The sequence below is a fragment of the Numenius arquata genome, chromosome 2 (genome assembly GCF_964106895.1).
Source record: "Numenius arquata chromosome 2, bNumArq3.hap1.1, whole genome shotgun sequence".
NCBI lineage: Eukaryota > Metazoa > Chordata > Aves > Charadriiformes > Scolopacidae > Numenius > Numenius arquata.
The window spans coordinates 90,674,454-90,698,028 of NC_133577.1; the positions used below are offsets into that span (position 1 = coordinate 90,674,454).

At 39.2% G+C, this 23,575-nt stretch overlaps 1 protein-coding gene across 1 annotated transcript in view; it reads right to left on the reverse strand.

The window, feature by feature from the left end:
* ZDHHC17 (zDHHC palmitoyltransferase 17) overlaps window positions 1–20,393 on the reverse strand; it is a 76,343-nt gene extending 55,950 nt beyond the window's left edge. Inside the window, exons 1-2 of the mRNA XM_074144425.1 lie at window positions 20,327–20,393; window positions 949–1,052 (exon numbers count right to left, since the gene is read on the reverse strand). Of these exons, the coding sequence (XP_074000526.1) occupies window positions 949–1,052; window positions 20,327–20,389 (167 nt within the window). The 5' untranslated portion in view covers window positions 20,390–20,393. The remainder of the gene's footprint in view (window positions 1–948; window positions 1,053–20,326) is intronic.
* Between the last annotated feature and the right edge of the window lie 3,182 nt (window positions 20,394–23,575).

The window sequence follows — 23,575 nt, forward strand, 5'->3', positions numbered from 1 at the left end:
TAGTATTACTATTAAAGGTATTTAGAGCAACAGTTGCAGAGTCAGTTAACATCTGTTTCAGGAAGTTCAACTGCTCACAACTCAAAAAGTGAATGAAAGTAGATACATTCTAAACCTAAACGGGGCCTGTGTCATCAGCAGAGCTGCACAGCTGCTTTCAGTTGGAGGAGATGCCTTTTACAAAAAAAAGGAAAGAAAAATTTTCTTTTGAGAAAAAAAAAGGCAAATAGCTCAGCAAGACAGATAATAGCTTAAGCATTCAAATAAAAAAAAAAAAGAAAAAACTTCAAAAGCTCTCTATCATCTCAGCTCATTGAAGAAAAGTGACAGTGGTGGTGGTTTCTGAATGGTAAACAATAGCAAGCTAAAAAGTAGCGTTGTGACAATTCTTCAGAAAGTCTTGTGAGTTAGTATGCACTGCAGGACTGTGAGCAAATTTGTATAATTTATCTATATTAAGAATGCAATTATTAGATTTGCACACAGTTTACTCCTACAACCCTTTCTCAGCAATAAACTCAGCTTCATGCAGCACTGAAACTGCAGAATCAGAGAAAATGAAGGAAGTTACACACGTTCCTTCTACCTATAAATGATGTCAACAAATCAAGGAAACCCTCATGTTTGCATATCAATGTTGCCCACCTCTCTCTTAAACACCACCTACACAAAATAAGGCTTTCTTCCTGTTGGTACTGATGTTTATGTTCTCTTCCAGCAATCTGTCCAGCAACCACCTATATTTACAAGTTATCAGAATTCCTCCCACGTATTTTCGTACAATGCTCATAAATTTGCCTTAACAGGAATTTTATAGAGTACACTTCTGAAATCTTCCACTACTGTATCCATAAATACAGTTCACCCTCCCCTTTATGCTAATAAAAAAAAAATTACTGTTTTTTTAACTAATACACAGAAAAATCTAACACTGAAAAATAAACTTACTGTGTGGCTTTAACAATGTCCCAAGTGCTGTAATCATCAATGTGGCTTTTCCGTCCAAGAGATTCACTATATCCATGGTTGTAATGGCTTTGAGGCTTTATTTCCTAAAAAAGACAAACTTGCTATTAGAACACCAAAATCAGCATTACTGAAGTTTCTCAGGAAAACAAAAATACATCTATAAGCAAAACTAAAACCAGTACCTAGTTCGATATACTATAAAACTAACCAAATCTGAGGGTTGAAAACTGACTGGTCACATTTCCACATTTTGCAAAGCAGGCCCAGTATAGATTTCAAACACCTTCCACAAAACACCACATGTAATCGCAGAGTTCTGCCAAATCCTACACTGGGGTATTTTTATAGAATGTTAAAAAAAGGAACAACATTTCTTTGTTTTGTTTTTTAACAAATGCAATATAGCATAGCTAAAAAAAGGTACTGGCCATAAACTGACAAAGTCTCACCCTACTACTACAAATAAATATTATTCTTCAAATAGCATAGTCAAATACCTTCTAGAAAATAAATAACTGGAAATGATTAATACCAATGACCAGAACCTAACGATACTTTATTGATTCTTCAACTCCAGTCCCAGCTTCAAAGATGATCTATGTATGTTTAACCTACGGATCTCAGAAATAAATAACATGACCACGACCTGTACTTCACCCTATACAGCTCCCTATAAACTTAATTCTTTTGATGAAGGGCAACACTTCAACCTTTAATGCTTCCCTTGGTGGAATTTACATTAAAGCGCTGTATTGACAGATCACTAGGGCAGCAACATACCATTCTTCTTTAGAAACTGCATGCATGCGCAAGTCAGCTCAGCAAGCTGAAATTGAACGATGAATTTTATACAGCTTCTAGACAATTTTCCATTTATTACAAATACTATAGCTGATTGTCTCGGTATATCAACCGTGCAATCCGGCATAGCTACATAAAAAGAGCGTGAGAACCGCAATAGCGAAGCATAAAAGAAGCAAGCACTCTCAAGATTCTGAAAAAAGCATTTCAATTGATTTTAGCAAAATGTATTATTTACTTTTACTCAGTTTTCCCAACAGTTCAATGAGCAGAATTTTTGTTTCTTTAATCGATAACTGGAAACACTTTTAAACACCTTATGAAAGGTGTTTAATTAATCTTCCAACTTAGCTATTAAAATGAATTATCAACTTTTTGATTATTATACTAGACAGATTTTTTAATTTTTTTTTAAATAAAGGTATTCTGAGTCAAGACAACCATGATATAATACACCTAACCTTAACAAGGATTTGCAGTCACAAATTCCCTCCACCTTCTCTCCCAAGAGGCATATGCTGCCCCACTAGTGTAAGTGACCAAGGGACATATTAGGGCTAAGGAGACTTCCTATTGCCAAAAGGAACAGGTCTCCTTATTTCTCACGTTCTCTCAGCTGGGCAATAACTCTGCAGAAGGAGCTGTTGGTCACAATGAGAAATAACTTCTTACATTCTCCAGTTGTGGCTACTCAGCCAAGGTGTTCTCTAGCTTCCTGCGACAACATTAACCAGCTCTCTCTTGACTGCCATGGGAGTTTTAAGTAATGAGCTTGCATGCAGACAAGTAAACTCCCCTCTGACTCTCTTAATCTGGAGCTTACTCATCCCAATGTACAAACACCATGCTTTCCCAATAACTGGATGCTTGGCAATCAAATCAGTCATTACAAATTTTTCTCATTAAGGTTGTTTCAAAGTATTTTTACCCTAAAATTATTGCATGTGTTATCTCTTTTAGAGAGGTAAAAAAAAAAAAAAAGATTTAAGTCTGAAAACCACATTTTAAATATCTATTTCTAGACTTCAACACAGTGAAGCACCACTTAAGTAGAACTCTAAAAACCTCATACCAGTTACAGCCTCAGAGTAAACTATCAAGAAGGTAGTCCAGTTGAAACAATCTCAAAACACTCAGTATTATTTCAAAACCAACTAACTTCAGTTGAGCACGTTTGTGTTCATTACATACAATGTACTAATTTCAGACAGGAAAAAAAGTCAAATGAAGAAAAATTCTAACACATTAAGAACATTTTATAGTACTAAACTGTACTAAGTTATTATACCAATTTATATGGTTAAAACATTTATGACATTTTATACGTTAAAAAAAATCTTTCAAGAAATTCAAGTTTAGAGCTTTAAAAATGTAGCATAGTAACAATGAGAAAACTACTGCAGCAAAAAATCTTCATTTTCAAAACAGATTTATTCTTATGCATAGACTTTTCTTCAGAAAAATAAATTTTTCAATTTCATACCTAAACGATCGGCAGAGTACATCTTATCTTGACCCCAATGTTATTTTATGTCATTCCATTTTTCTTTCTAAGCTTGAAAAACTAACTAGATTAACCAATTAAGTATTGCCAGCCCAGCAGGAAGGCTGCTCTGCTGCCATCTCTACAGAATAGACAACCCAGAAGTGTAACAGGGCATCTGCTGTCATCCAAATCGCCCATTACGACCAATTCTCTTACTATGCAGAAACATAGCTTCACTTTGTATTTGAAGAAGGCAACAGCTTAACTGAACCTTTTTTTCTTCCAGCTACTAGATAAGCTAGAGTGTTATCTGGAGTAAAGAGGCTGAAAAAGATAACAAAGGACATAACAATTAAAAGAAAAGGTAAAATATAAGAGATGGCTAAATTCATTACTTTGTCCCACGTTTTCTTTTTCTTTTCCGTCATATTAGGAGCAAAAGCAGGATTTATACCATTTCTGTTCACCTATTATTATATCACACAATCACAGCAGGCTTTTTATATAGCAAATTGTAATGCTCAGACCCTGAAAAGCTAAAGGGCAAGTCAAATAGGCAGAAGCCAGAACAAAACAAATTTACTGTCCTGGAGTACCTTGATGAGGAGATTGTAGTTCCAGCTGTTGAAAGGGGAAAAAGTCTCTCTTCTTGTTATCTAACAATTATTAAAAGCAAACCGAGAAGCTTGGGTTATTTTTCAGGCTGATGTTAATTTACCAGGGAACACTGTTTCTCTTAAGCTGCATTTTCCTGACCACTTCAAGCACACAAACCAGGCCTCTGTTCCCTTGAGCCTGCACTAGCCAGTCGAGAGCTGCCCATTTAAGTGCAGTGCAAATTTATGTCAACAAGTGACCATGAAACCATAGTCTTAGGATATTAATGCTTTCACAAAAAGGTTTATAGGAATAGTTTATGGGAATACAGAAGAGTCTTAAGTGTTAGCTATTATAGTTAACCCTATGCTTCCCAATTTATTAAGAGAGTTGAGCTTGTATTTTACATTTAAGAACAGCTGAAACAATCCCTAAATCCTGACAGGTATATGAACATCATAGCCTCCAACATCATACAACAAAATCTTCTAACCACAGTGTGAACTGTGGAAAAAAGGACAAATTCCAGGAAGGCATATAAAATCTGAATCCTCACCCAATACAGTCAGTCCTCTGCAGCCTGGACAGATTCCTAAGCCGAGTCAAAATTTATCATGTTGTATTATCTACACAACTTGACAGTTGCATGTTGGCTCATAGTAGCACACTGGCTACTATCAGTGCCATTCTACAGGTTGTAACTTTTACCTGGCATTTTAAGTGCCTACTTTATAACTGATATGCAGAGTAACTTTTGGGTTTCTAAGTCAACAAGCTGCCAGGAATCAAGATAAAAGAGAACCTGGATTTTGCGAATCACAGTAATAGTTGATTCACCCAGTGATAAGCAATTTGGACCAAGTCCCTGCAAACAACTCCGTTACACGCTATGCTTGGCTGACAAGGCAAACTATGAGAGGCAAGGCAGCAGCCAGGAACAGAAAAGAGCCTCTTCATTCCTATAGTACTATAAATGCAGAAAAGTAATTTCTCCTAGAAAGAATGATTTAGAAAGAAATCATGAAAGACTAACATTAAGATAATCTATTATGGGTCTACACCATTTTAGCTGGACACATTATCAGTAAAAAGAAAATCAATTGTCAGCCTGAAGTAAGACACCATTATAAGACCTACAACAGATATCTGCTCAAGGTGTTATCACAGAGTATACCGAACACAGCTAACAAACACGTTCCTTGAACCTTCAGCTTTTGATTTTGCAGTCCCTATCAGCCTTAGGTTTTTCAAAAAAACACTTGGTTATTTATGTCTCTGCTTATGAAGCCTACTAGTTTGATTAAACATTGACTTGGCAGGAAACTAAAATTGTTGTAGTCAACCTAATTAACCCTCCCCAGATGTCATGGCTTGTGATATACCGATATCTAGTCAAAAGAACTCAGCTTTTACAAAGGCTATATATATACACCAGTTGGGAAAAAAAAAAAAACTAACAACCAAACACAGAAATAATCAGATTTCAAACTACTTCAGCTGAACAAGTCCAACATTATTCCTGACATGTATTTGGTTCTATCAATAGTCACTTCAAACTGAATTGCAAAGCTCTCCTTAGTTATTCAATGCACAGCTCTAAATCCCAAAAGCACATTCTTAAAAATTACAAGGAAGTTCTAATTATGTCCTTTCTAAAGAAAAAAGAAAAAGTTTCTGTAATTGAAAACTGTAATTTCTCATACTACAATACAGACAAATAAGTGTTTTCTGAAGCATCTGTTTCTCAAATGAGAAAAGAGTAAACATAAATTCTTCCTTGTATCTACCCAGCCAGTGGTCAAGTTTTGCCATGTGCCTCCATAGTTATTTGGCTAGTCAGATTCAGAAAAACCAAGTACAGTGGGTGATTGTTTCATTTGACTACACTACATCGTTGCAAACATAACCTGAAAGTAGACAGGATGTTCAAGTGCCATTATGGTAAGTAATTCCTGGTCTCAGGGACTGCAACAATATATTTACACTGTTAAGTTTGTAACCCCAACTCAGCAGTAAGACAATGAAACATTTAAAATTGAAAAAGCTAAGCCTAAATATGCAAGGATTTCAATTCGGTACAGACACCAAAACTTCTCATACAAGCTTAAGAGCTAGCAAACACCTCACCTTTCCACCACCTTCTTTGACAAGTTTTATATTTTTAAATGCCTAGCATAGCAGTTTAAAAGACTTCTATTTACAAAGTGGTGAATGTTAAACATGATCTCTCTTTATATGCATTCCTACCAAATATAATGGCTTCAACCATCAAATGCTGCCATAACAGAGGCAGGCAGGGCTCGAACACAGCTGCCTGTGCCCGGGCATCACACATCCCCTTCAGCCCCAGCAGGACCGACCACAGCTGTGTTATGTCAGGGCTGAGTTTGCCCAGCATTAGTCATTCTCCATCAGCAGCTAAGCCAGAAAGAAATCACGAGCACAGCATTCAGACAGCATCTATTTTTGGAGTTTAACAGAAGATTAAAACACACAAAGTACAGATTACTTCCTCCGACCTGTTGGGCAGAAGAGAAAGCTCTGCTTAAAAATCCTATACTGATCTAGATTAGTTGCCCACCATTATTAAAGGAACAGGAATAAGCATAAGAAGAGTGAAAAATAATTATTTGTATCATGTTTACATCATGCCTTTCACAGAACTTTGGGTACTGTCAGTTTCACTGTCACCAGTTGGCTCTGAGGTTCCCACTTAAAATAGGAAAGAATGAATCTCCTCTAAATTCGTACGCCCTCACACAAATTTTAGGAAAACAGTTAAAATTCTTGAAACTACTATGATTTTTTTAAAACATGACAGATTGATAATAAAGTAACAACATAACGTTTTGAGCCTAGAACATATACCACATTCACAAATGGCTTCAACAATATTCCTAAGTGTTAAAATATTTTTCCTTTTATGATGAAAATATTTATTCCAGGAAAATTTAATTTTACAATGATGATCCACTGCTAAAATCCACTAAGAGCTAACTCAAAGAAACTGAAATCCAAATTTTTTGATATTTTGATCTCTACTGACAATGGCTCTTTCCCAGCTGAAAGTCAGGAAAACAAGGTAGCAGAGCAGAGACCTGATTTCACCGATTTACAACATGCAGGTTGCAAACACTAGATCTGTACTTCCTTCATCCTGTTTCAAGGAGCCATTTCCAAGCATGACTTGAGCCAAATTAGTAGTCTACAATTACTAAAAGAGAAAGGTCATTTCTCTGCCCACTCTCCCTGACTGCTCTTGGCTCCTTGCTCCTGCTGCCTGCCTCAAGCTAGCTTTGGTTATCAGAGCTGTGGTCGCAGTGAGCCCACTCAATTCATTATGGGGCGGGGGGGGGGGGGGGGGGGGCGGAATCAAACAAGAAATAGGAAAACATGATTCTTTTACTAGGACAGCAAGTTGGATCTGTTTCTCCCATGACAAGATGGCCTCCAGAGCAACTAGTAGAGGGAAAGCAAGTAAAGAGAAGGTAGCAGGAATATTTTGGCAGCTGCCAATTGTTAATTTGGCTAAGTAATCATGGAACAACTCACTCCAGCTTTTAAATATTCAAGGAAGTCAGGCTGACAAGATGAAGAAAACAAAGCTACATCCAGAAACTGGTAGAGTTAGTTGGCTTAGAAGGCTGCAAGAGAGACAGATTTTACTTATTTATAAAAACCAAATTTGGCTCCCCAATTACTATCAAGGGTCACTCTTTCTAGACGAGCTTCCCACTTCAGTGACCATCCTTTGACAGTACCGCACTCACTCATATGCATCTGTGAATGCATCTGTGACTAGCTCATCATCACTCATTAGCCACAAAATGTGCAGATTGCTTGCACAGATGCATAAGTAATGCATGGTAGGAAAAAACTCAGAAGAATGAGAATAAGGCTAAAAAAAAGTCATTTTGGAAAAAAGAAACAACACAGTAGAGGAAAAAAGGAACCTCTTCTGGTAAACAAGCCCAGAAAGATGGGGAAACAAAAGATAAAGAAAAATATGAAAAATAACTCCAAAGGAAAAAGGAAGAAGTGCAGGGAAAAGGGGGGGAAAAATGTAAGCACAGCTCCCAAGAATGAACACTAACAACACTGGCATTCCCAATCAGTTCTCCTCGTAACCAAATGTGCAAGTAAAGTTATGCTCGTTTCCCCTCAGTACTCAAATCTTTTAAAATCTTTTCCAATAAAAAAGCCAAAATGAAATAAGCTTAAGGAGAATTCCGAGAACAGTGTTCATAGAAGAAAAATTAAGAAGTTACACACGAAAGAATAAGATGACCAAGACTGAATTATTCTGAAATAGCAATTTCATAATTCGCAATTATATATAGCAGGAGGATAAGAATAGGTCACTATGCCTGCATGGACATAAGGAAGGGAGGAAAATACTGCTGCTTACAGCTGCTACACATGGCTCTGGCAGGCATTAACAGATGGCTAGGACTGCTTTTCCTTTAACGTTATGCAATATTGCTGCAAGGAAGCGATACTATGATCAAAGTCAGACACTCAAATTCTGAACGGCGACCAAGATAATTGACACTTAAAGAGAAAATACTAACAAGTTCTAAAATAAAAAAGGTAGAAATAAAAGCATTACCTTCCATAAAAATATTGCTTACTATTGTCTTTGTTTCTTAATAAAAACAGAACAAATTATAATTGTTTTGTTTTTTGTTTTTTTTTTTTTTTTCAATCAATGATTATACTATTTCTGTACCTGGCTACAGTCAAAAGCATCATGATAAAATTGCAAGTGACTGCAACTATTTCAGGGAAGCTAAATAATAAAATAATCCTCATGTATGTATATTATATTTAACAGGGACTACTGGAGGTTAATATTAAAGAAATCCTTTCCCCATATTTCTGTGTTCAACTTCTCTGTTCTTCATCTGTTAGAACATAGTGCTTTTTCATAAGCTTTCCCAGTCTTCCTCCTACTTTTAAATAAGTGCAAAAATCGATACAGCCAAATTTATTTATAGAAATTTGCATATTATAAACACCCACATTAGTTTATATACACACAAATACTAGCCACTCATGCACTAGCATTAATAGAAAAACATTCATAAAACAGTTACAAGCAAATAAATTCATTGCATTCCTAAAAAAAATTAAATATATATATATCCTGCAGGTATTTTAACATTTTTAATAGAAGCTCTTCTTCTAAGGTTTATAACTTTCCTGCCCTAGCCCTTCACCTAATTCTGCAACACAAAGTCACAGAAACACAGGTTATAGTGATCATGTCTTAACTTTAGAGAGAATCCCATTGAATTCTTTACAGGCCCAAGAAGAGTAGCTTTTTCTTCTCTAGAAACAGTAAAATTTAGGATGAAACCAGTAACAGCTAATCTAACTGTTGACTGTCACCAAGCGGGAGCAGTCTGATCCCTCTCATAGTCACATGAAGTCCTAGCCAGGGGAAAAAAAAAAAAAGAATTCTGCAGGGCTGTACTGGTTCATCAGTTTGAGGAGCCAGAGCCTTCAGCAGCTATAAGCCGTTAGATTGTCTGAACTGGGATGATGCATATACACCTTCTGTTCAGCTAACGCATGCTAGAAAAATCTCCACCTAAAGCAGATTAATTCTCCATGAAAAAAAAAGTGTGCAATACCACCTTATTTTTTTTTAATCTTAACTCGGCATATTATATATCAAAAAATAGGTCAGTGTTTGGCTTGCAAATGTACAGTATCAGACTTGCCTTACTTAGACCCTTACAATTTATGCTGGGATTCTCCCTGCCCCCTATTATAGCATTAAATTACACAAAACGAGTATGACGACAAAAAAAAACCCTTCCATTCAATGCCAATTCTGTTACCGTTTTCCATTACTCTCACATTTGACAGCATCCTGTGAAGTTTGTTTGGTTTCTCTCCCTAATTGTTGGCCTATTTGCACAGTTTCTTGACACACCAATAGAAAAGATGCATTTAAGAAAACCCCTGGACAAGCTAATTATAGAATACATACACAACGGGAGAAGAAATCTGTACCTAATACTTTCTTTTTGAAAGCAAGTTACAGTTCAAGTTGACAATGCTTTCTTTAAAAAGCAGCAAAACAGATTGAGAAAAGCCTCATCTCAAACACGATAAAAAGTAGTCCCTTTGCTGATACAGAGTTCCACCCACAAGCAACAGTCAGCCATCACACAGAGAGAATAATCCCGCTTACTCTCCAATGCAAATCTAATTTTTTACATGACGAGTCAGAGATGCTCAACTGGAGCCCTTAATCCAACCACTCCATGCAGAGGTCAGAGATCATGCGATTTAAGGCACAGCTGGTAATGAGGAAGTTTTGCTTCTTCAAAGCAAGTGTCCATAACCACTTGACTGCTCGCTAGTCATTTACTTACAGACGCTCCTAAATTGAACAGTGTCATACTTTAGGAAGTAACAGCTTCATTAGAAGGCTTTTCAGAAGGCCTCGTATTTGCACACAGCACCACCAGCAAGTATTATTTAAAACAGCTGCGTTTACTAGCATTTGTAAAGGTTAAAAAATTTAAAAGCTTGAAATTCTATGGTTTGAAGCTTGCTTTAAAGTTTTGGTTTAGTCAGAAACTTACATGAATATGTACATACATCTTTTTTGGCTTTCTTTTCAGGGAGAGTTGCATTGTGTTCTCAGCCAAAATCTCAGGTTTTCAGCAGAAATAAAACTATTTTTTTTCAAGCTATTAAAACAGGTCCAAGTCTCAGAATATATGAGCTTGTAGACCTCTCAACATTAAAAAAAAAAAAAAAAATCCCTGAGAAGTAGCATTAGTCAGTCAGTCATCATGAGAGTAATTTAAAACCAATTATGCATTTCACTCTTGTAAAATGCTAAACTTCAAAAATGCACCTAAGTATGTATCTAACTCAATCCTGATTCTCAACTACTTTGAGAAAAAAAAAACAAACCCACACTCTTTTTTAAAAAATTCCCAGTAAAGAATACTCTCAAAATTTTTTTTCAAAGACCAAGATTCTTCATTCAATTTTCAAAGCGGGAAGCATCACATATTCAAAAAAAAAAAAAGTATACTGAAAGTTCTGCTTTGTTTTTATTTGCCAAAGCCACACTCAAATGGAAATTATGCTGCTTAGTGAGTTTATAGTTAACTTGTCTCTGAGGAACAGTGAAAAAATTAAATCAAGAATTAGAGCACTGGCAAGTGCATATGACAGAATGACCAGTCAGTCTGGCTACAGACCCTCTTTTCTCCTTGGCACATACAGAAAAAGAGAAAGGTAGTACAAGTTGCACTTCAGTGCTCATGGAAAACTTCAATTCACCATTCCCACCACACCTTGAACCAGCAAATGGAGCTTCAAATCAACAGGCAACTAAGCAAAACTCTGATTACCACGTATGACAAACACAGGCTGGTTCATCTACCACAACGAGGAAGCACATGAAAGGTGCTTCTAGTCGTTCTGACAGTCAATTTTCTGTAGCATGAGAGACAGCTTGGTCTGACAGTTAAGAACAGTCCCATTCTAACTCCTAACCTTCCAAACTGGTCACACCAGCTCACCCTCTACCTTCTGTCAGTACTGTAGCGCACTTGATCCTACAACAAGTAGGTTTAGTGAACTGCCAGAAGGTGATTCATAATTTTGTTGTATGGGGTGAATTTTCTACCGATTTACTTCCCTGAACTGGCTCATCCTGGGACCAGACAACCATCACTAGCAGATGCATGCAGCTAGAAGTGTTTAAGCTGATTGTGAAATCCGCTTTTAAGTCAAGCTAAAACTGCCCTGCCATCAGAAGGAATGGCCACACTCATGGTCCTGGCTGCACATTCTCCATTATCTGTTACCAGCTCTCACAACAGTGCAGGAATGGTTTCAGTTAGATCAGGTCACACACTCACAAAGCAAGGAGTATCCCAATTCACTTACTAGCCACACAATTGCAAGAGCTGACCCCAGGAAGGGTAAGGGACTGTGTCTGGGTTCTACTGTGGCTTTACACCAGCTTAAATTCAATCATAAAACCACATCCTTCAAAGTCAGCAATACAAAATGTCTTCAAAGCTCACCCTGATGTCCTCCCTCTCTTGCTACTGCACTCCCTCCTGTGAGAAACTGGACATAAGAACCAACAGAAAACAGGATGTCTCAAAGCTCGCTTGTTGCAAGGTATCTACCACCTGTGCACATGATATGACATCAAAGGAGGCCCGTCCTTGGTTCTCAAAACAACTATATCTTGTTTGCCCCAAGAAATTCGTCTGCCATGCAGGCCCCAGCATTGCCCAGGGGGCAGAGGCAAGGGGGGCTCACACAGCAACCGTGTTGGACAATAATTGGACGAGCAATAATTGGTAACTGTCGTGTTGCTTGGTTAAACTACTAGTCAACAGGGACTATAAATTACCATTGCATCCCACTGCAAATGGGACCCTCACCACTGTCGACCCTCGCCATCGTTATGACTTGAAAGACCTGAGAATCACGGATCAACGGGACGCTGTTGACTCCAGCGGACCTCCAAGTCATCGCGCAGTGCGGACCTGTGGACCTAATATCATCTTGGTGGTGACCTTTCCTGCTGTGCTCCATAATACTGATTCTCTTTTCCTTCTTTCCTTTACCTCTGCCTTTTCTCTATGGCCATTTAGCATTATTTTAAGGTAACAATAGTAAAGCTATAGTAAAGGGCATCTGACCTTGTTTGTGTCTTAATCGCACCCTCAGAATCATTGCGAACTGCTCCCGGACCAACCAGACCAGGACCTAACACCTCCTTAAGTCATCTTCCCCTTGTCTTGAGCAGCCTTCCAAGCTCTGACCACAGTGTTCCCACTACCCTCCATTTTTGTTCATTTCCCCCCCATTCAGAAACAATCAAGGAGACACTTCTACAGACTTCAGGACATCCTACAAGTGCAGGAAGAAATTACAAGATTTCAAAATTGCACAAGACAAATTGTAGTCTAATGTTACACCGCGTACTGGGGATGACAGGCCTGAGGGTTCAATTCAGCCAGACTCCCTCCAACTTCAGAAAAAGCTTTCGACTTTGTTCTACAGGCTCATTTGTAACAGACCACAGTGTTTCTCTCAACTACGGGGATGCCATGAAAGTCAAATCTATCTCATACTGTCTTTGAAAAGCAGCAGAGGACAATGTGCATGCTGAAGTATCAATTACTGAGGCTGCTCCCATCTAAACATGTCAACATCAATGATAATATTATCTAGTTTTCAAGCAAACAGCAAACAAATATTTTCCTCTTTAATTCCATAAACTGGATTCTGTAAAGTTAAAATGCAACCCCCTTCTACATTTATAATGTCTCATTACTTTCCTGAGCAAACAGGTAAACACAGTGAACCAAACACTGTTCAAAGATTAACATTATGTGAAATCTAAGATAAATAAAGTCTGTAATTAACAAGTAATGGCAAACTGAGTCAATGCAAATTTAGGTCAAACCAGACAGTCATCACTGATGCTTTAAGAGGGCCTGTTCCAGAAAGTTAAAAAAAAAAAAAAAAAAAAAAAATCGATTGCTGCCCAGATCAGAAGAAAACACATAGAAGAAAAACTAAAAATAGATTTCAACTATTTACAAGTGTTTTACTAGATGCCTGAGAAGCCACAATGTTATCACACAGAAAAGGCCTAGAGTGGTGAAAATCTACGTATTTACAAGGGAAGTGCGAACAACTGTAAAAAAAAGAAATCTTGTAAAAATGGCAAAAGCAGCATTAACAATGAGCGTGACAAATTAGAAAAATACAGAAAACTGAAAGGCAAGCAAAAAGATACAAGACACTCCTATCCCTAGAAGGGCATGCAACATTCTAACACAAGAAATGACAAAAATTGTCAAGATTACAATGTAAGAGTGATAAACTGTCACTAAAAATATAAAATATAATAAAACTATAAATGCAGAACAAAAACAGCTGAGGAAAATTTAAATCACATCCTGTTGATAAAATACTTTCTAACATAACAGCAACTATTATTAAACTTCTTTAAATTACAGATTGTTTAGGTCAACAATATAGTCCAAAGGATGTAAATGCTGGTTTTTCATTAAGCCTGAGGAAACTCCAGTGATCTGGATAAAAGGTAACATGGGTTATAAAAGGTTACCATTTTAAGCTATTGCTGGCTTTTTATAGGTTTCATACAGAATTGACAAAAAAGCAAAGGCAAGTAACGCTAAGTATCATGGCTTCACAGAAAAATAAAGCCAGCAATTTCAGTTAACAAAGAAGTGGTAATGATCAAACACAGTTAATGTCCGAAGTCTTTGATTTAGTATTGTCTGTTATTTTGATTGAGAAATTAGAATATAAAGAAAGTTAGTGGTCTATCTTGCATGTATTAAAAACTAGAGTTGTGCAAGCTTCATTCTTATGATTAATTTTGTGACTATAATACATACCGTCCTGGTTAAGGAATATGCTGGCCAAAAAAAGGCTCTTGCTCTTTTCAGTAGCCCACATTTTTAAAACCTCAGGGGAGCATTAATATGAAAATACTATTGAGAGGACTCTAAACATCCTACAGAGCTTGTATTTTGATCCCACCCTATTTCATGGTTGTGTGCGACCTATCAATACATAACAGCTAGAGATAAGTTTTATAGTTAGGGCAAGAGGGGAGATAAATACTACTCTATTTCTGATACAAATTAGCTTATATTACTTTGGGAAGGTTGGGACAAGCCAGAAAAAGGTTTCTCACATACCAACAAAAGCGAAGTCATAGCTAAAATGAAAACCCAACCAGAAAACTATCCAGAAAGCCCTGAAGAGACTTGGAGGTGGATAATCATCTGGGCACAAGCTTCCAGCATGATGCAGTTCCCAACAAGACTAGTACAATAGTCTATACAAATGGGGAATGCTGAGTAAGGATGTGGAAGTTACTTTACTACCACAACTGACCCTGGAGTGACTATTAGAAGAGTGCTCTGCTCTCAAGTTCACTACTACAACAGCTATTGCACTCAGAGCAATGCCATGAAAGCACTGAAAGATTGAAAGAACACCTCTTAATGAAAGCCTCAAATGGGACAGTAGGACTGCAGACCATAACACCAGTGCAGGGATCTGATAATCATCAGCATATTAAATAAATACAGACAGACCTACATTTGGATAGATAGCTCTCAAGATGTAATGAACAAAACCAAATTAAATTCAGACTAGAAACAGGTTTAAGTCTTAAACAGAAAAATTAAATTTGGGGGCAATTTGCCCAGCTATACAATATTATTTTCTTTTTTACTTTATAAGTAGTATGCTGGGTATAAAAATAATTAATTTATTAAAAAGCCCTTAATGCCTGCATTAGAAGGTTGCATTAGATCTGCAGTCCCCTCTGGCCTCAAACTACGAAGCTAACCACAATTCACGAAGCAAGACTCAACTTTCAATATTACACATGCTAATTTGTCTGAGACTTCATGGTTCCATCCTCCTTCTCAAGTAATACAATAAGCAATAACTGATCTTTGAATGAACTCACAAATGTAAGCTTAGCCCCTGGACTGATCCAGACTAAGATACAGACTAAGCCCTGTACCTTTACAGGACAATTGAGAACAATCTGTACCCCAATACAACCCCAACAATATCAACAGAATCCCACAGGGAATAGAGTCCGCCTGTGAAATCAGGCCTTTCACTGATGTTTTAAACAGAAGAAATTAGAGCCAAAAATATCTACAATAAGTTTGCCTATTTCCTTCACACCACCACCAAGTAATACAAGGAGATATCATGCTTCTAACTTCCTAGGTAGTTATAAACTGAACCACAGGAAGAGAAACAAAGATAAAAATGAAAGCTTCCAGCTGGTATAATTTCTGCCAGAGCCCATAACTCTTAAAATTTTCTTTCAGCCTTGCCAGAAGATTTTTCTCTGACTTCAGAGTAAGTAAAAAAAAAAACAAACCCAAAAACCCAAAACCCAACAAAATAACAAACACCCCCCCCCCCAAAAAAAAGGAAAAGAAAAAAAAAAGCCCCCACAAAAAAAACCAACACAAAACAAACCACAACCCAAAACCTCAACTTCCACAACCAGGACTTTTCTAATAGAGATCTGTAAAAACCAGTAACTTCCATCTCTCTCAAACACATTCCACACAATCTAACGACATCAATGAATGCGCTACATCGCAGTAACAAAACAGAACTTCCTCCCCAGTACTTGGTCTTATCATTTAGGAAGAGATGCGGCTGAAATACCTTTGGCAGTTCAGGCCATATTAGGCCACACACCAAGAATAATTTCTAAACAAAAAGAAGCCATACAAACAAAACCCATTTCCTAAAGATTCCGCTCCCCATTCTTGGATTTCAAAATAAAAAATCCAAACCTATCACCACCTACCACTACAGAACAGTCAGGAAGCTGTCCTTGTTTAGGAGATCCATGGAATTTAAAGCGAGAAAGCCCATTAAAATCATTTAGTTGAAGGACAACAAGTACAAGCAGTGTAAGTAACATTCCCATAATAGGGCTAGGCTGAATAAATGGAAGCAGAGCTTGCCATTGTAACTGTCACCAGAAACCGGAACACTGGGAGAAGGAAACAAACTAGCAGGGACTACTCAGTTTAGTGTTACTGTACGATCCTATGGTGCTCTGCATGTCTTATAATGGAGATAGCATTGGCTGCCCTAGAGCGTAATATGGGCATGTCCACCCTGAGATCTACACCCAGAGGACTCCCTCTGATGCCAAAAGTCTAAGTCATCCGTGCACATCACAACCCTGCTGAAGAATTCATATACATGAAAGAGGTCGTTCATCACTCACAGAATCAGTCACTGCAACATAGTCCACACTCCTCTATATTCATGGATTTGAAACACCACCCAGTTACCCATGTGCAGAACTCAAAAGCTTGCATTTGGTCTCTAGAAAGACATTCAAGCTGAAGGCACCAAGAGCTAAATAATCCCCCATTGCCCTTCTTTCTTTGTTACAATGATTACTCACCCTCACCATTTACCACTTGTACCTTTCAATTTGATTCCATTCAACCTCACTTTCCAGTCACCAAATCTTGCTAAGTATAAACTGCATCTCAGTAAGAAAGTATTTACATGGGGCAAAAAAGGTGCTTCTAACATGAAGAGAGGTTTTTCAAGCCTTTCACTGTAAGGCATTATTAAAATAATTTTTAACTCTTTTCCACACTCTTCATTGTTTAACAATGACTTTTAAATACAAAACTTCATCGTTAGTATTACCACATGGCTCAGCCAAAAATCATCTCCTTGTTCCTAAACAGCAAGCCACCTTTAAAAAAAATAAATCAAGGAATATATTACATATTTTCTAATCAAAGTATTATACTGGTAGCTTCTGCTGAACTGCTTGTTCATATTTATATCCTACTAGTTAATAAATTTCAGGATGCATCCTCCTTATCTTTAACGCATTACTTTGAATATGGCTGCACTACAGTGCACTTTGTTTTACGAGCGTAACTTCATATCAATTCTGGTTGGTTTTGAATAGTTGTTCTGTCCTCCCTGCTTAATACCTACCCATCTCGTACATGTGAAAGTTTTATTAATGACAATTTTGTTATGATTTCCAAATAACTAATGAAAAAAAGTCCCAAGTCCAGTAGATTAACTCAGACTTTCAGGAACAATGGCATTCAGGAGTAATTCTCTCTAGCGAATATTTCCGAGACATATCAGTTAGCCGGCAGTCCTCCATCCATTTAGCATATGCTACAAGATCATTCTATGAGTATTACATGAGCAATTGACGTTATTTGTTGTACTTCACCACTAAAAAGAAATTTATACACTTTGCTGTTCCACTAGTAATCTTACAACAATGCTAATAGAGAACAGTGGGATCTACACCGTCATACACTAAACTGAACTTGCGGTAAGAAGAAAGAATAAATATCCTTCGAAACAAGAGCCTATTATATAAATTTGTCTAGCTTTCATGCAGGAGGGAGGAAGGCCCTTGAACTCAAGTCACAAAACCCACCAAAAGCAGTCCCATCATCAATTTCCCAGAGCATTCACATTTTCAGCAGTGTTTCTACCTCTTCTGACCTAAGTTAGTTGAATCACTTTAAGTTGAGCCTTTCAAAATAAAATAAATAAATAGATCTTCCAGCAATCCAGTATTTAAGCAATTTTTCACTATTCCCAAAACTATCTTCCCTACAACATTAATACTGTGTTCACAATATCTCATGGCAGAATGCAAAGCCATAGAGCCAATATAAAAACCAAACACTACCCTTCCAAAAAAGGCCCTTAAAAAACTTTGAAAGTAATCCAAACTAGTCAAAAGACAGAAAGAAGCAAAAGCCTCATTTAAAAAAAAAAAAAAAAAAACCACCACCAAAAAAACCCCAAAACAAACAAACAAAACCCAAAAAAAAACCACACTGGAAAAAAATTTTTTTCAAAGATGCATGACAGGTAACAGTAGCATGAAACATAAGAAACTGGGAAAGATTTTGACAGTTTTATAAAAAGCACCATTTTTTATGTATACAAATGTAAGAACTCATTATGTGCTCCAACGTCACTGCTTACATAAGGACATGGTGCTATTTTCTTAAAAAGTGGAAATCACTAAGTATTAAGGCTCCTGACCTTCAAAAATGACTGAACACAAATGCACTACATTGTTCAGTGGGCAGGTCTGTGACAATACAGCTCTGCTATGGTACAGAATCCTCAAGCTTTTAACAGACACTCCAGATACGCTCTTTTAACAGCCAGTCTCACCACCAACATTAAAAACATCCTTCTCTTTTAAAGATTATCTGCACAAAGGGATTTTAAGGACTAAGGAAACACCCACTGAAATCCATGTAAATACTACCCTGTGAATAAGATAGTCAGATACTCAGCATTTCCAGAAAAATCAAATAAAACACCCTCAAGACTAGGTACACAAGTGATATTTATTGCATACTGAAAGATTTAGGTTGGTGTTACAGCATACAATATATATTAACTTCCTTCCCCATCTTCTGTATGCACAGTCAAGTTTATACACCAAAGGAACAGTACAAAATTCTACCAGATTGCTTAACAAATGAAAGTCACCAATTTTAATTGCAACATATTTGTTCACTATATAGTAATTACTCAAAGTTAATTTAACAAATACTAATCTTCAATCTTTAAAACACAATAGCTTTCTACGTGCCTGTAGATGCTTTTTATTCCATTTTGCAGTTTTAGACTCCTCATCTAAAGTTTCTACAAGTTAAGAACATTTTCTTTCAAAGAACAACAACACGCAACAGTCTGGATCATTACTGAAAACTGTCACTTCTGAAAAACATCAGACACCGCAAAAAAGGGTACTTCTGCAGTTAGTCTGAACAAACACATAGCATCAGTCTTCAAGCATCACCTCCAAAAATAACAAAAAAATTATAATAATCAAGACACTTATTTGGGGTGCATCACTTTGCTACTTAACCTTCAGAACAGAGGGGTCTATTTTAACATCTTGAGTACAGTCTGCAGAGGTAGAGTGGGTAGGACACACAGTCACATATTAGAGGCCTACAGAGCCTCTTCAGTCATCAAGATAACTTAAAGTGTCTTTACAATGATGTTTCAGGAAAAATAGTGCCATCTGTTTAGCAAAAACTAGAGTCTAGCATCTGCACTGATCTTTTTCATACGCTGAAAAATCAATTCTTACAATCTTTAATGTATCAGCTGACAAGTCCAGACATAAAAGACTTTCTAAACTGTTTAAAATATGTTTCAAAACAATTATACTAGTTCTCAAGACAATTACACTAGTCCTTGAGAACGCACACATGCTGTTGACAAAAGCAGGGGGCACAAAAGAAGGGCAAAAGTATGACGCGAAACAACCTCTACATGTTACCTGTAAACATTCTTCCCATCGCCTGGCCAACACATTGGAAAAGACCGACCGTTTGCTTTCAAAATAAACCCCATGCCCCCGAGGGAGCGCCGGGCTGGATGGGACCAGGCCCGACCCGCCGGCCAGTGCCAACAAAACGCAAGACGAAACATTAATTCCTCCTTCCCCGAACCGCTTCCTCCCGGGATGCCGGGCCGCAGCCTCCCCTCGGGGGCAGGCACCGAGCCCGGCTGGACACCCAGCGCTGCTGCTCAGGGATGCCGGTGCCCCGCTGCCGGGCCGGGGGAGGTCGTGCGGGCCCCCGCCGCCTGCCTCGCCCCCCGCCCTCGCCCGGGCCTGCCGCCACAGGAGGGCCCGCGGCGGACCCTGCCCTCTGCCCTCCTCCCCCCCCGGCCACCTCCCTGCCGCGGCCCGGCCCGGCCCACCCCGGCCGGCAAGCGGGGGGCGGCGGCAGCGGCGGCGCACATCCCGCTCTCCGCGCACCCCGCCCGCTCGCCTCGCCCCCCTCATCCTCCCACAGCCAGGCACCGTGCCGGCCGCGCCCGAAGCCCAACAGCCGCCCGGCGAGGTGCCCTCACCTCCGGGTGCAGGATGGGGACGCAACCCGCTTCTTTCTCGTACTCCTCCAGAGGCGCCGCCATCTTGGTGCGAGCCCGCCGCCCGCTGCATGCCGGGTAAGGCGCGCGCGCCCGGCGCGCCTGCCCGGGCGGGGGCGCGCGTAGCCGTGAGGCGGATCGCGCCCAGCTGAGGGGAAGCGGCGGGAGGGGGGTCGGCGGGATGCGGTGGGGGGGACGCGGCTCCTCCGCGCCTCCGCCGGCAGCGGCCGGAGACCGGTCGCTCCCCAGCGGCTTCGTAAAGGGCGGTGCCGAGGAGCCGCCTCCGCTGGGAGCGGCGCGACGGGCGCTAACGGGCTTCCGAGACCGGGGATTGCGTCTGCGGGCGGATTTCAAAGCGGAGCCGCCCTCCTTCCCGGGTGCCCTCAGGCCTGTATTGCCGGATCTCCAGGGGAGAGCTCTCCCATCCTCTGCCCGGCTGCCTTCGCAGCGCCGACCAGCGCCCCCTCTGCCCGGTAGCCCGGCCTGGCGGGGCCCGTCCCCTGCGGGCTGGGGCCTGCGGGCAGCAGCCGCCAGGCGATGAGGAAGCAAAGTCTGCGTAATACGCTGTGTGGAGAAGCGTGTTACTTTTGGGATACATCAATATCGGCGTTTCTGAAATGAGTATTTAGTATAATTTAGGTTTGGGGAGATATTTCAGCGTAATTAAGTTCATTATAATTTGGAATGAAAGCAAAAGGAGAGCTCCTCTGTACATTTAATGTTGATTTCATTCCAGACTAAGTAACGTCTGTCCAGTTTTCTTTGGAAGTTGCCTTCTTGCCTGCTAGGTAGCAAAGAGGGCATGGGACAGAGCATCAAAGGAGTTTATAAAAGGTTTTCACTCTCAGCTCCGAGAATGTTTGAAACCCGCTGACAGTCTGAGGACGTCTGGAAGGGTTTACTTCCAGCCATTTGTACCCAACTGAACTGGTGGTTTCTTACATCCTGTCACACAGGCTGTCCAGATGGGCAAGCTCTCTGCTGCAGATTCGGGGGTCGTATTACATCGTGCAGGGAAATACGTTTTGGTTCTGTTTGGTTTGTCATTCCTGCTCTTACAAGCTGTGTAATACGCATGCAGCCAAGGTTAGGAATCCTGAAGCTCTTTATTTCAAACTTTTTTTAATGAATTACATTTTTATTTAAAAAAAAAATGTTTTTGCAATTATGGAATGTTATCGCTGGTTTGACTGCTGCTTTATATTGTCATGTCAATGGTGCTCTTGTTCGCCTTTGTGAGAAAGGGACCGTTAGATAATACATTTTTTGTATCATAACACATTAAGCTCATAAGCCTAAAACCCCACAATGATACTCTCTTCATTACTCTTTCTTATCTCATACAAAATGTAACAGACAAGCACTAATGTAATCTGACTACAGCATTATTAAAATGTTAAACCATAAATATCTTTTTGCTGTATAAATAAATTTAAAATTGTCAAGAAGAAGAATGACATAGGATTTAGAACCTGGGGGTGTGAAGCAGGTCTAAAAGCACAGACTTGAAACCATAAGGTACTGAAATGCTAAAAGAGCAGAACATGGCAGAGTATATAGGAGAGGATCTTTTTTTAACTCTGTATATTATTAAATGTACCAGGGCTTAGGTATAATTCGCAGTCTGATTTGCTCGAAGAAGAGGGTTTTCAACCCCCTGCAAACCCCAGAAATAGAAATCCTATCAATCATGACAGTTCTTCATGCGTATTTATAATAAAAGTGAGGTTGATAAAGTAACCAAAAATCTTTATAGTATTTTTACTATGCAGATCATTTTTCCTTGCAAGTCTGAAGAAGCTAGTTCTTCATCCCCTGGCTCTGAACTGGATTGTAAATGCATACCCTGGCATCTGTCTAGGTATTTATACCCTGTTCTTCACAGGTCTACACATTTAGAAACCAGTTCTGTTCTCGGAGACATCTGTACAGAGAATTTTTGCCATTACACTTGAGGCCTCGTCTGAGTATATAGTGCATGTGCAGCCCATTATATCTTTCTTCAGAACCGAGTGTCCCTTTTGCCGCCAGCAGAACTAGAATATGGGAGTGTGCTCAGGTGCCTCGTTAGAGCTCTTCATTCAAAAGCTAGAGGTGATTCAGAAGTTAAAAAAGTTTTCCAGACTTTAATCATTCCCTGTCCTCTCCTAATCCATAACACGATTGCTTGGAAACAAGTGGTTCTTCACTGTCTTATGTTGTCATCACAGCCAGGTTAACATCTCTGCAAAGCGAACAGCAAATACAAACCTAATAATCTGCTTCGGTAACAAGGTTTACACCTATTTTCCACAGATCTAAAAGCCTGTAAGGCTAGATGTTTTTTTCTGGACTCTGCCAAAAATTCACTATCTGACCTTGAGCGATTATCTTACTACTCTACGTTTTACTTCGCTCATTTGTAAATCGAGCACTATGTCCTTCTTCGGAGGGGTACTCCGAGAATTTATTATCCTTGCAAAGCAATTTAAGGCTCTCGGATTAAAGATGCCTTGTAAATGCCTGGAGTTGTTGTTGGTCGATGGCGGAAAATGCTCTTCTGCGGGGTTGCATTGAATGGTCAATGGCGGATGCGTGAAGTGTTTTCCCTATTGACCGAAGGGGTTTTCTCCAGTGCGCGTAACTAGGCAGGCGATAGGGACGGGTCTGTAATATCGGCTAAACACGGCATGAACTGGAAAATGATTTTAGATTCTAGTCTGACTTAAGGAAAACACAATTCGCCAATACCGCAGACGCACCGGTTTTCTTCCCTTTGTTCGGCTTGACATTAGTCACTGAACAAGGACACAAGGCCGAGACACCTCTCAATTTTCAGGTTAGCCAAAACACAGCTTAACTGGAAAGTAAGTAGCACGAAGTCTTATGATTCTCTATTCTGCAGCAGGAGTTTTACTTTTTCTGATGAAGAAAAATATAACTTTGGCAGAGACGAGCCGTATTTATAGGCTACACACCCATCCACATGGTTCGGTACCAAGGATGACTGTGCAGCTATTTTAGCTCCTGTCTTCCACTAAACTGTGAAATGTGACAGTGAAATGAAAAACATCCAACATGCATGTCTCAGTAATAGTTTTGTGTTATGGTGGTACTGCTTAAAACAACTGAAAATGTGATTAAACAATGTTTACCTTCACAATTAAAAGGTTGCAAAGGTAGAATAGTCACTGCTTCTCTGATGGTATTTCAGGGCTCTGATAGTTGTGTGGACATGAATAAAACCTGAGC